The sequence below is a fragment of the Triturus cristatus genome, chromosome 10, assembly GCF_964204655.1.
Source record: "Triturus cristatus chromosome 10, aTriCri1.1, whole genome shotgun sequence".
In the NCBI taxonomy this organism is placed as follows: domain Eukaryota; kingdom Metazoa; phylum Chordata; class Amphibia; order Caudata; family Salamandridae; genus Triturus; species Triturus cristatus.
The window spans coordinates 623,350,519-623,363,292 of NC_140593.1; the positions used below are offsets into that span (position 1 = coordinate 623,350,519).

At 45.2% G+C, this 12,774-nt stretch overlaps 1 protein-coding gene across 2 annotated transcripts in view; it reads left to right on the top strand.

The window, feature by feature from the left end:
- LOC146789809 (ankyrin repeat and fibronectin type-III domain-containing protein 1-like) overlaps positions 1 to 12,774 on the top strand; it is a 2,714,698-nt gene that overhangs the window by 1,155,123 nt on the left and 1,546,801 nt on the right. For both annotated transcript variants that reach the window (XM_085632159.1, XM_085632158.1), the window contains one exon: positions 6,765 to 6,955. In XM_085632159.1, coding sequence (XP_085488285.1) covers positions 6,765 to 6,955 — 191 coding nt within the window. The remainder of the gene's footprint in view (positions 1 to 6,764; positions 6,956 to 12,774) is intronic.

A 12,774-nucleotide genomic window follows, 5' to 3' on the forward strand; every position in this document is an offset into this window, starting at 1 on the left:
AAGAGAAGGAATACATTCACCTAATAGTTGATTAATCAGGCACCTCTACCTACTGTGAAGAAGGGAAGGAGAGAGCCTTTCGGTAATTCTACAAAACACTCTATAGGGTGGACCTCTTAAGTGAGCCTGACCAGCTGTAGTACCTTTACTCCCTTGAGCTCCCACAGATTTCAGCAGCTTCCAATGAAATGTTGAGCCAACCTATAACAAAGGACGAGGTACAGAAGGCAATTGATGCCTTAAAACTTCAGCGGTCCCCAGAGCTGGATGTCTTTAGCGTACTGTTCAATAGAACTGTTGGTGTGGAGTTGACGCATCACCTGACAGATCTTTTTAATAGATAGTGATCCTACATCAGGTTTCCCCATCAATGGGGAGGCGCTGATCATGCTGATACCAAGGCAGGGAAAAGCCCACAACTATGCTCCTCCTATAGATCTATAGGGCTACTAAACTTGGATGCTAATCTCTACTCTAAGATTTGGGCCAGCAGGATGGAAGAGCTCCTGCCGGACTTGATTCATCCAGACCAGTCTGGTTTCATCAGGGACATCAGACACATGATAACCTACGTAGGCTCGCTCACTTGATCGAGAAAATTCTGAAAAAATGCGTGCCGGCAGCCTTACTATCCTTAGATGCGGAGAAGGCCTTCGACTGGGTCGATAGGTCCTTCCTGAGGAGCTTCTTGTGACGGTTCAGGTTTGATGACACATTTCAGGGTATGCTAAAGGCAAACAATCACTGTCCCAAGTCCCGAGTTTTTGTTAATGGGGTGGCTTCGGATTTTTTAAATCTTTCGAGGGGTACGCATCTGGGCTGTCCTCTCCCACCCATGCTCTTTGCGCTCTGCATAAAACCACTTGCCACACATGTTAGGGCCAACCTGGAGATACACAGGATCAAGTTTGGGCCAGATGACCATAAAATCTCTCTCTTTGCAGATGATGTCCTTTTGCCCATTATGGAGCCCCGTTCTTCACTCCCGGCAATTCAACCCGAACTTAACACCTTTGAGAAAGTGGCAGGTTTCAAGGTTAACCTCTCGAAATCCTTCTTACTTAACCTAACAGTGCCCCAGGCGGAAATGACCGCGACTGCAGCATTCTCACCATTTAAATGTGTCCAGAGAGAAATTACCTACTTGGGCATCAAAATCACACCTGATACAGCAGACCTCCATAAAGCCAACTTTCCCCCCTTGCTGCGACAACTTAAGGCAGACTTTAAGAAGTGGGGCTCTGCATACATCACAAGGATAGGCAGAATAAACACTATTAAGATGAATGTCTTTCCCAGGCTCCTTTACTTTTTCCAGGGCCTCCTGATTACCCTTGTGAGGGAATTGTTTGTTGAATTAAAAACGATGATGAAAAAATTCATTTGGAAGGGACATAGGGCCCTATTAGCCCATCGCCTATTATCCAGACCACAACTCTTAGGGGGGCTGTCCCTCCCAGAGTTCCTCCGCTCTTACAGGGCTGCCCTACTGCAAGTCATAACTGAGTGGTCCCTCAGGGCCTCAGATAGACACTGGCTCCATATGGACCGGTTAGTGATGGGTTGAACCATATGGGACCTCCTTTGAAGGCCACGACAGGACAGGCTAAAAAATGCATACTTTAGCACTCCTACTTCCACCACTCATAAAAGATGGGACGCAGTCACCAAGACTCTATCTTTAACGACATTCCCTTCTCCCTTTACTCCCATTGACTTCAGCTCGACCTTTCCCCCTGCCCAATGAGAGGGTCCCTTTGACAAATGGAGGGAGGGAGGCTGTTTGATGGTGGCAGATATATTTGTGCGAGGGGAGCTACACCAGGGGCATAACACAGGCTCCCGCATCCCCTGCGGTGCGGGGGGCCCCTGAGCTGCAGGGGGCGCCCTCAGCACAGTACTAATGCCTGAGCACTCCGGATTAAATCCGAAGAGGGCCCCTCCATGTACATTGCAGGGGGGGCCCTTGTTACGCCACTGAGCTACACACCTTTGAGAATTGCGTAACAACCTTTAAACTCCCAGTGACACAAGAATACCAGTACCTCCAGTTTAAGCACTAGCTGCTACAGATGTGACTCGCTGCATCTATAGACCTGCTATCCTTATAGAGTTTCATACAATCTATATGTACAATGAGGGGCTGTATCTCATTCCTCTACTCTCTTTTGCTCTTGAGTGGTCCGCTTCCACCCCCACATCATACAGTGTTTTGGGGCTCCATCCTGGAGACCCCTCTAGCAGAGAAACAATGGTGCTCCCTATATAAGGATATTGCGAAATGTAATAGATCTATGTTTCTCAGAGAAGCCCACTATAAACTTATGTATGACTGGTACCTATACCCTCAAAAGCACCACACTCTGTTCCCAAACACGTCACACAGGGGCTGGCGGGGGTGTGGGATGCTGGGTGATTTTCATCACATCTAGTGGGACTGCCCCTCCATTCAGTCCTTTTGGAAAGAAATTCTTGCCCAGATCAGTAAGATCTTAGGCTACCCAATACCTATACCAGATTCCCTGGAACATGTCCCTTTGGGGATACAAAAGCCTAGTCTGAAACACAAATCTGGGGGGGAAGGCTCTATCATGTGGCTATGCTTGGGGGCAGCCAAAATGGCGGTAGCAGCAGCATGGAAGAGACCGGAGCCCCCTCCCTCTCTCAGTGGCAGATGCTGCTGTGGCGGGCCCTGGTACTTAAACACATGGCAGATATCATGGCGGATACCCGGACAGGATTCAAATTTACTGGGAGCCTGCTGGTGAGATACCCGTCGGAAGGGTTGCCTCTTTTTGTGTGTGGTCCCAGACTGCGGGCTCTACATCGCTTTCAAACATAGCACCCTGAGCTCAGCAAGGATGTCCCTAGGACATCTCGGCAGGACCAGGCCTGGGGCTGGGGATAGCCCGCCATGCCACCTCCCTCTTCTTGGGCTGACCCCTCTCTGCCTTATAGACCCCTCTGCCCTCAGTCTGACTGCGATACACACCACAGGATTGTTTTGTTTAATTACTTAGTATTTTTTCTATCTATGTTGTGAGCTCAGGCATAGACAGCACAGGTGCATTGAGAACTATGTGGATGGCTCGCTGAAAGAACTGACTAAGGTTTTGGAGTTAACATGTGCCCATCCTGCCACATGTCTGTGCTTGTATATTTGTTTGAAGTACAAGAGACCATCCCAACATCATGTAATGGCAGCTGCAGGAGATTTTTTTCTACAGTGTCCGTCATGTCAGAGACTTCAGGTATGCAAACTCCAGCTTTGGACTCCCAGACACAAATTAGACACTAGAAAAACAATTCCCTAGTCAAAACAACAGCTTTAAATTTGGGCCCTCAAACTGTACTTGAACCCGGGTTTAAGGAGAGTTTGCAGACTAATGGTCCAGATATTGCTAACTTTGTAACCATTTAAACTCATCTAATTCATTTTTGTAATGATTTCCCTGCTTCATTTTCTTTGTATTTTCTTAAACGTCATTCATGGTGTTGCTCTTCCCTATGTTTCACGGTGTCTACTTCTTCCCTTAACTTGCTTTCTGCTCCCGCTTCTCTTTCTTAATGTCTACCGCACTGTTGGACCTGGCCCTTCTTTCAGGGTTATCCCCAAACTTTTTGCCTTCTTTCACCTATTTTGTCTAACCTATTGTTGCATGATTTTGAACTCTGTGCACTTTGCCACTATTGACCAGGGCTAAGTGCAAGTGCTCACTGTGTAAATGGTAATTGTGATTGGTTTATCCCTGATTGCCATATTTGGTTTACTATTAAGTCCCTAGTAAATTGCACGTGGTGTGCCCAGGGGCTGTAAATCAAATGCTACTATTGGACCTGCAGCACTGATTGTGCCACCCACATGAGTAGCCTTGCAACCCTGTCTCAAACCAGCCACTGCAGTGTATGAGTGTGCAGTTTTGAACTGACATGTCGACCTGGCAAGTCACCCCTACGGTAGGCCCAAGGTAGCCCCATGTGTAGGTTGTAGGGTATTTGAAAGCTAGGACGTGTACTGGTGTGTTTTACATGTCCTGATAGTGAAATACTGTTAATTTTGTTTTTCACTATTGCAAGGACCATCTCTCCCATAGGTTATCATTGGAGCTGCCTTTTAACATCTTACAAGTGTAACTTCCACTTGGGAACAGATTGAGAATTAGAGTTTGATGTCTCTGAACTCACAATTTAAAAATACATCTTTTAAGTGCAGTTGGTTCTTAAATTAGGTGTTTGAAAATGCCAATTTTAGAAAGTGAGCATTTTCTTGCTTTACCATCCTGTGCCTCTGCCAGCCTGTTTGATTTTGACCCATCCCAGCTACTTTGCCATGAAAGTGACTTATCCATAGTTTCCTATGAACTGAACTGTTCTGAACCTTTTTAAATTGATAACTTTGCTTGTGTATGTTGGATTTTTGTAGTTTTTTTCTACTTGTTTTAGTAAGATAAGGATTGGTTATTTTTCTAAACTGGTGTGATGTCCATTTAGAGTGCTTTTACTGTGTTACTGTGTGTGTTTTGTACAAATGCGTACATATTGCCTCTGAGATAAGTCTGACTGCTCGTACCAAGCTACGAAGGGGATGAGCAGGGGTTATCTTAGCTGTGTAATCCCTTTAACCTGAATAGGATAAGGGTCCCTCTTTGGACAGGGTGCAAGCCACTACCAACTAGAGACTCCCATTTCTAACACACACCATTGCTCCTGTGTCCATTTCTGATTTCCATTCCCCCCTTTGCTTCCTTGGGAGTAATTTCCTACTGTGTAACTGTACCTGAGAAAGACCGGGGATTCACTCCAGCAAAGTGCTGGAGTAAATCCTTTTCCAATATGGGAAAGACAATGTAACAGTCCCAAACATCGTGGGTGTAAGGGAGGGGATTTCTTGAACCATGAAAATTGTTTCACCTTGGAGAAAAAGAAACAAAGAAAGAAAATCAATCTCTAGTTGCTCAGCAGGGTTGCCCTTTCCCAGTGTGCAATTGCGACACGGCAGACATAGCAACGACTCAACATTTAAAAAAACACTACATGACTCAATGACGCAGTTCTCCAGACATACTACTAATGAGTTTAGTAAATAGGGAAAAATCGTAAATCTGCGCCTGTGCCCTGGAGTGATTTTATGGGTGCACATTTACGATGCACTTTGACCTTACTCTGCACTCGTCGTGCTTCCTTCTACCTTTGGACTTATTATGATGATAGTACGTATGCATCTGTAGGTCGTAAAGTAATGAGACAGCTGCACCATGAGGCGATGGATTCAGCTCGCAGCACGGAGATGCTCGTGGTATGTCAAGGGTTAATGCTGCAGCCCTCTGTAATGCGAGGCCGCGAGATTGTCGGAACTGATATCTCAAACAGTTAAAACATTTTCTGATCTGTTTCCCTGGCATATGGGGTGCTCTGATACATTAACGATTGGGGCAACATCTGCTCGCCGCAAGAGGCGCCCTGCTCCCCCTGCTGGTGGTTCGCAAAGCCCCGCGCCTCGTCTGCCTCTGCCATGTGTGGTACCCAAGCAGGCCCTTCGTAGCTGCTCTGCCTGCTGCTCGCTGTGCAGCTAATAACATCCCCAGGCATTTCCATCTCGTCTGTCTGACTGCATCCGAAATACAGAACATATTGAATGGGCCGTATCCGTTTTTCCTCAGCGGCTCACAGCATGGGAAATGGAAATTGCCGTGTTTATCCCTTTATCTCGGTGTATCGCTGCATGGGAGAAAGAGCATCCGAGGGCATTGCTATTCCTTCTGTCCTGTCGTATAATTATCCACAATTAAGGGCCACGGGCATCTTTCCCCTTTCATCTCTCTCTGCACAGTATCTCTGCGTGGAGTAACAACCGCCCCGGGAATTTGAGTCATTATCATCCCACTGGATTATTGTGTGGGGTGAAGGACATCCCAGTCTTCTCTCTCTCATGCTTTGAGTCTTCTGTTTCTTTGAGATAAGGGGCCATTTGTCCTATTTGCTGCTCGCAACATTTTGGTCCCAATGTGTGACTAGTGTTTTTGCAACCAATTAACACCATTATGTCGGTTTGTAAAAACCAGAATCGGCCACAATCCGGCCTATCTAATTATTATCCTTTAGGCAGGTTGCAAATTGGCACTCAATTCGATTGACTACAATGACAGTGATGGTGGCCTGCAAGGGTCAGCAGGCCACCATGTGTGTGACTGATTTTCAGGTAAGTAATCATTTTTATGTTGTCGGTTTTCCTTAAAGGAAATAAAGCTGTGTTTTAAACAAATACATTTTTTTTCAAAGTTCTTTTAAGCTTCTTCAACAAACCTCTTTTCCAAGTTTCCTTTTGAAAATGGGATTAAATGTTCAATGTTTTGTGGCTGGATTTTAGTCACAAACCATTGATCAACGGGATACTGATTCAGAGTTTGGAAGAGACATCTAAAGTAGGTCGTTTCCAGATACCGAAATGGTGTCTATTCAAAACCCAATTTTAGGAATCAGAAAAAAACACTTCCTGCTCCTCTAATGGAATTAGTATATAAGAAAAAATATATATTGGTCGAAAATGTTGAATCGAAGCATTTGCAACCATTAAAATGCTAATTAAATCTTGCCAAAGATGTTTTGGTGTGTGACTTTATCGACAGAGAACTCTTGAATTATCTAGCAACCCTCATATTTAATAGTGAATATAATGTGTCCGAAGTTTTGAAAGCCATCCACTTACTGATATCTTCCTGACGACGTTTTTAATTTTAATAATGCCTCCCTTTCTTATTTTACAGGTCATTGGATAGGAAGTTGCAACGACCAGTTTTAGGAAAGTCACAGACTCTGCCCAGCATCCCTCAGTCACCGGTCTTGGGCAGAGTATCCCACTTAGACTCAAAGATAAACCTAGAAGACATGCCTGGACTACATAGTAGGACATCCACCTCCTCAGAACCATCGAGAGGCTGCACAGTCCCCTCTGCAGGTATGTTGGAATGGTTAACATGAAAGTTGATTTATAACATATTTTATTGACCGGTTTATAATATATTTATTGAAGTTGCATATTACAGAGGGAATAATGTAAAGTAAGGGTATATTAGAGAGTTAACTAAAAATATCTGTACTCACTTCAGATTATGCCCATTGTGCCTATAAATATTTACAGAATTCCACGACACACAGTGAAAGGCAGAAAACTGAAGATGTTTAAAGGTAATACTTAAAGTGGTCGGTAAAGTGATAATTTGAAAATAAATTTAAGTAAGGCTAAAATCATATACATGGTGTCTAACTTGCGACAGGAGAGAGAGGTCTGAGTTAAAACAAAGTTTTAAAGCCCTTCTTGACAGGCACGAGTAATTCAACATTTCTCTGATCTTCTTAATTAGCATTGAACAAGGTAAAAGCTATTGTTGGTAAGGCTTTGCCATCAACCACCCTTCCAACACATTTTGGTGAAATTAAGGCAGCATTGGATTGGACGATGGGCCGGTATCTAAGTTTGAGCTGTGGGCTGCTTTTCTGGGCAGCATGGAGGCCGATTTGGGCTGTGTCTGTGCTGTTTAGATGCTACCAGGGGGCCCAGTGGGGGCCTGAGTGGCCTTACTGGAGGCAGACGGGCTTCTCTTATCTCCCTTTTACCAAGAGGCGGAGGTGTCATTCTAGTTTGTCTCTGGGCCAGCCCATTAATGTATGCATATTTAGCAGGGGCAGGGGGCCTGAGCAGAAATGGCCTCAACACAGGTGTGGTTCACCAGTGTGAACTAATCTGTGCACCAAGCAAGAGTACTGGCAGCATTTGCATTTTTGTTTATCTCAGTGAAGTTAATAAAACACGCCTCTTTTAGACAACCCTCCCCCTTCTTGTCATAATATTTAAAACACTGAAGCAGTATTTTGTGAAAATGTGCAATCCACAAATGTGGTACACTTTTTTTAGGATGCCCGGGCCTATTTTCCAACCCAATCTATCTGTGAAGTTAGGCTGTTCACTGAGGATCTAAGGGGCATATTATCAAGAAATTGCAATAAATATCGTAAAGCGCGCCCAGCGCTGTTTTACTTATCGCCGGCTACCGCTGGATTCCATCGCTGAGTCAGCGCGTTATCTTCAACGCTTATCTCCAAGGCGACAAAATTAATTCCAGCAATAGCGGCGAAATGCGTGATTATTGCTGGAAATCCAGCGATAAAACCTCAGCGATAGGGAAATCCTTGATAATACGCCATGGTGGACTTAGTCTGACAATCCACCTCCCATTGACGAGATGGCTATGTCAGATTTTGTTGAGGTGTTAAAATCCGGCGAAAACCGCGGTTAGCAGGACTTTTTTCATCGCTACGCGGTTGCGGGGCCGCTTTGTAAATACAGCGATGTTGTGTTTCTGACCTTTCTCATGTTGTTTCAGGATGGCACGCCTACTTTGCATCTCATTAGCGATGTATATCGCTAAGATGCTTAGCGTTAGAAATTCAGCTGCTAACATGCGCTAATGCATGTTAGCACTGCCTTGTCAAGCGGCAAAAAGTGCAGCTAAAGCGGCGATACTGCCCTTGATAATATGCCCCACAGTGCCTTAATTGAACAGTACTGACTACAAGTGTTGCTTCGCCGATTTTGGCACTTTAGCTTGAACAGCCCTTTGGATTTAAAGTTTTTAACTTGATTTTGATATGAAACATAGCTGGAAGCCAGTGGACTTCTTGTACAGCAGGTAAGATGTGAACTCTATAGGATGTGAATTTTTTTCGGTGGCTGTAGATGTTCTGGCCAATAACACAATGTGTATATGACCTTGGAGCCAATTACATCTGTTGTGTCTGTGTCCCTTGTCGCTGTCTGACAGTAAACATTTGGTTACTTCAACTTCTTAAGATGGAAATTAGATGCTGAAATAATAAATATATGTGTTTATTCATAGCCACCCAAGTGCCTCCACACAACTCCAACAGTTTTAACTTTACTAGAGCTGTCACTTTCTGTATTTTGGAGGCCACTTCATCGACTCCCCTACGGTCTTCTATCAGGTCTTGAGAAATATGGAACACCAGTTGGGTGTTACCAGTACAGTTTGAAACTCAACTGCAAAGTCTATATGAAGATGTTGCAGTGGTTGGATACAAACAGTCAAAAACACAACCCTTATAGTGCCCCAGAATACCCTATCAGAATAGTTAATGTTTCCTGTCTTGCTTCTGATCCAGCTTTCCTGGTGTAGAGAAAAGGCTATAGTCACCTGCCAGGAGCATTTTGAACCCCAATCATCTCTTTAATACTAGCCAAAAAGGTTCCAGGATCAAGGACATCAAATGCCATCGGCACAAATTGTATTGAGCATACAGTTAGGCAGTGTGAAAGGGTCTGCATGGATGAAAATCAGATTATTTGTCGCTCAATAACTCATTCCTTTCTGAGAAATTCTACAATTGGGTTATGGCTGTCTGATTCAGAATTTTCAATAAATATAGAACACTAAAAAAGGGGCAGTAGTTTTGTGTATGTGACCTATCTAAAGCTGTGTTAACCAAGTTGTTACAGGAACAAGCTACAGGAGGTAACCCATGAACCCGGTTGAGACCTTGGTAACAAATGTGTGTAACAAAAACAATTTCTCAACAGGTAATATTTACAGGCAATTATTCAAGAGTATGTATATCATTTGCAAGAAAGGAATGGAAGCAGGGTTGCAATGATGATTTGTGCAATAATAGCTAAGAGCAGTTTATTAAACAATAAATATAGAGCAGTAGCATGGTATTACATTAAATGATCATGTAATCCATGCAACTTGTGCCCAATTTTGCTCGTGAAGAAGGTGAGCGGCGCAAAGTGACTAGTGAAAACCAGCAAAACAATGGCGCAAGAAAGCAATGCTAACAATATTTATACAGAAAACATTAAAAATGGTCCAATTTCATTATATGGCAATATAAGGTGAGTCAATAGATTCATGGACCATGAGACAGAAATGCACCAAACAATTGTGCTAGGAAGTCAACGGTGTTAATTGCTCCACAATCAGGATTGCGTTTTGGGCACACACAGTGAACAATAGGACCTAGGTGCAGCTGGGAGAAGGCCCACCGAGCCAGGATGGGAGGGACGGAGCTGTTCCCTGCCCCACTTACATTTCAAAGGGCTTCTCCATCCCACTCACAAAAGAACCTCACACCAGCCTTTGGTTACACTAGACCTCTTGAAGCCTGGGCAGGGGAAACAAGAGGAAGGAAGAAACCTTCTAGATCCAAGTGTGGGGGTGGACTGGAAGTTCCCCCACTTCAAACGGTGGCACCAAGTAAAAATATTGGACCTCCTGAGCCACTCATCAGTACACTCATGCACCTGTGGAAGGCTCTAGAAAGACTGCCTTGTACTTCAGAGGGCCGCCCTGCTGCTTGAGGTCAACCTTATTTATCAGCGGACTGTCGTGCTGCTACTAGAGGACTGCCCTGCTGCTTGAGGCCTGCCTTGTTCTTCAGAGGACTGCCATGCTGCTTGAGGCTTGCCTTGCTGCTTGAAGGGGAGAGGACCATCTCCTTGAACCGAGGACTACCTGAGTGACTCCAAAGGCGAGTTGGCTGAACTTCTCTGAGCTACAGGGAAACAACAAGCTCCAGAGACCACTCTGCAACTGCCCAGTTGACCTGCTGCAACTTGCCTTGCCTGAACCTGCAACTGGACCTGCCTGCACCCTGTTGAGCTCTGCTGGAGTGGGATCCTGATTAGGCCTGGGCGAAGCACTACGCTACGCTCGCGTAGTTTGCGAAGTTCGCGCTACTTCGCACTACGCGAACTGCACGTAGCACAGTGCGAACACGCGTAGCGTAGTGTTGCGTAGTGCTGCGGTCATTTTTTGCTTGCTCGCGGTCCTCAACGTCAAGTTGGCGACCGCGAGCAAGCAAAATGACATCCTGGCGAGACTATTTCCTTGTTCGCGATCGCGAGCATGGAAAATAAACCTCCCGGCGAGATTCCCAACGCGAGAAGGTCAGGTTTCTCATTGCGAGGGGTTGCGTATGCTCGCGACCGCTCGCGATGAGAAACTACCAGTTCGCGTTGAGAAAGCTGCAGCTCGAGTAAAAATCTACTCGAGCAGCAGAAAACTACAGCTCGCACTGTGCAAGATGCCATTTTCAATGATTGCACAGTGCCGGTTGCTTGTCCGCACTGTGCAATCATTGAAAACAACATCTTGCACAGTGCGAACATGTTACTTCGCAGTTCGCGAAGTGCTACGCGTAGCTCGCGTAGTGCGAACTTCACTTTGCGTAGCTTCGCGAAGTGCTACTTCGCGAACTACGCCCACCCTTAATCCTGATCCCCAAGCATGCCTCTCCAGGTACTGGACAATTGGCTTGCATCAGTTGAGCTCCTCCTGCGAAATCCTAAAACACGGAATTCTGCAAGTCCGATATTAAGAACGTAACATTTTTCAGCGTTACTAACTTGGTTTCTTCACCCGGTCCACACTTCATCCTGTTGTACTGGGGTACTGGGCTAGTACAACTGGATACCCACAGTTAATGCTTTTTGCTTCTTGGTGCTATTTTTAAGCCTTTAAAACTGCATATCTCCGGTTCTACTGATTGAATTCTTGTCATTCTGGTCTCACGTTATTTGTTAAAATGTATTCTATTTTTGTAAATTGGTGTAGTTATCTCTTGTCATGTGTATTCACTTCATTACTGTTTGTCTGCTGCATGAATACTTAACAGAGGGACTCTAGGTTAAGCCTGACTGCTTTTATGCCAAGGTCACAGAGGGTTAAGCACTGGTTAATTTAGTGATTTTGGTGGTTGACCCTGTCAAGGAGTGTGGTCGTTGCTCAGAAGGATTTTCACTCCCCTCAATAAAAATCGAATTTCTTACAACAATAATACAAACAACAAACCTTTATCTGCATCTGTCTATTTGAACAATGTATGGCCTTGCTGGGTCTCATACTACTGTCACTTTATTGCAAAGTTTAATAGTGGGTACTGCTCTTCTTCTGCATCATGAGTTGCACTTTACTAATTTTTATTGTTATCATTGTGCTGTATTTGTATTTTGCAGAGCCTCGAAGCAGTGGCATAACGATAGCCACTGCAGCCACTGCAGTGGGGGTGGGGGATGGGGGGGCAGCTCCAGCACTGTGCACCGGTGGCAGGTTTTCCTGGCCTGAGAGTTCCTGTCTGGGTCCGCAGCGTGGCAGGCCCCTCCATGTACTTGGCAGGGGGACCCCCTCAAGTTTTGTTCTGCCCCTGCCTCGAAAGGTAGCTAGTATCTCATCCCACAAGTGTACCACTGGCCTACATCGGACCCCTCTCTTCTCTTCTTCATGCAGGCTATGCGCTCACTCTATGCCCATCTGCTTACCTCCCTTACCCATCTGTCTACTGGCGGGGCACCTCCACCCTTCAATACATTGCTAAACCTCTTTTCACTAGAACCAATGTTGTGTCTTTGTGAACTATTACCTGCTTTTTGGGTTTTAGCCTGGGGAACAGTTTAAGAAGGCAGGTCATTTGAGACCTTACCTGGCAAGCATCCTGTACTATGGTCCACTGCTCTTCCATTCTGTTATAGTTCCATACCATAAGGTAACACTTAGGGCTTGATTACGATGTAAATCTCAAAACCTCCAATTGCTCGTCGGAGGCTTTCCAATCTACATGGTATGTTTACATTCCAACCGCCGAATTATAATGTTGGCGGTCGGAGGGTAAATCAGCCGGGGAAACCAACTGGGTTCCGACGGGCTGGAGAAGCCCATCGGCCAGTCGTAAGGGTCACATATTCCCTTTAGGAAAGCGTTTCCG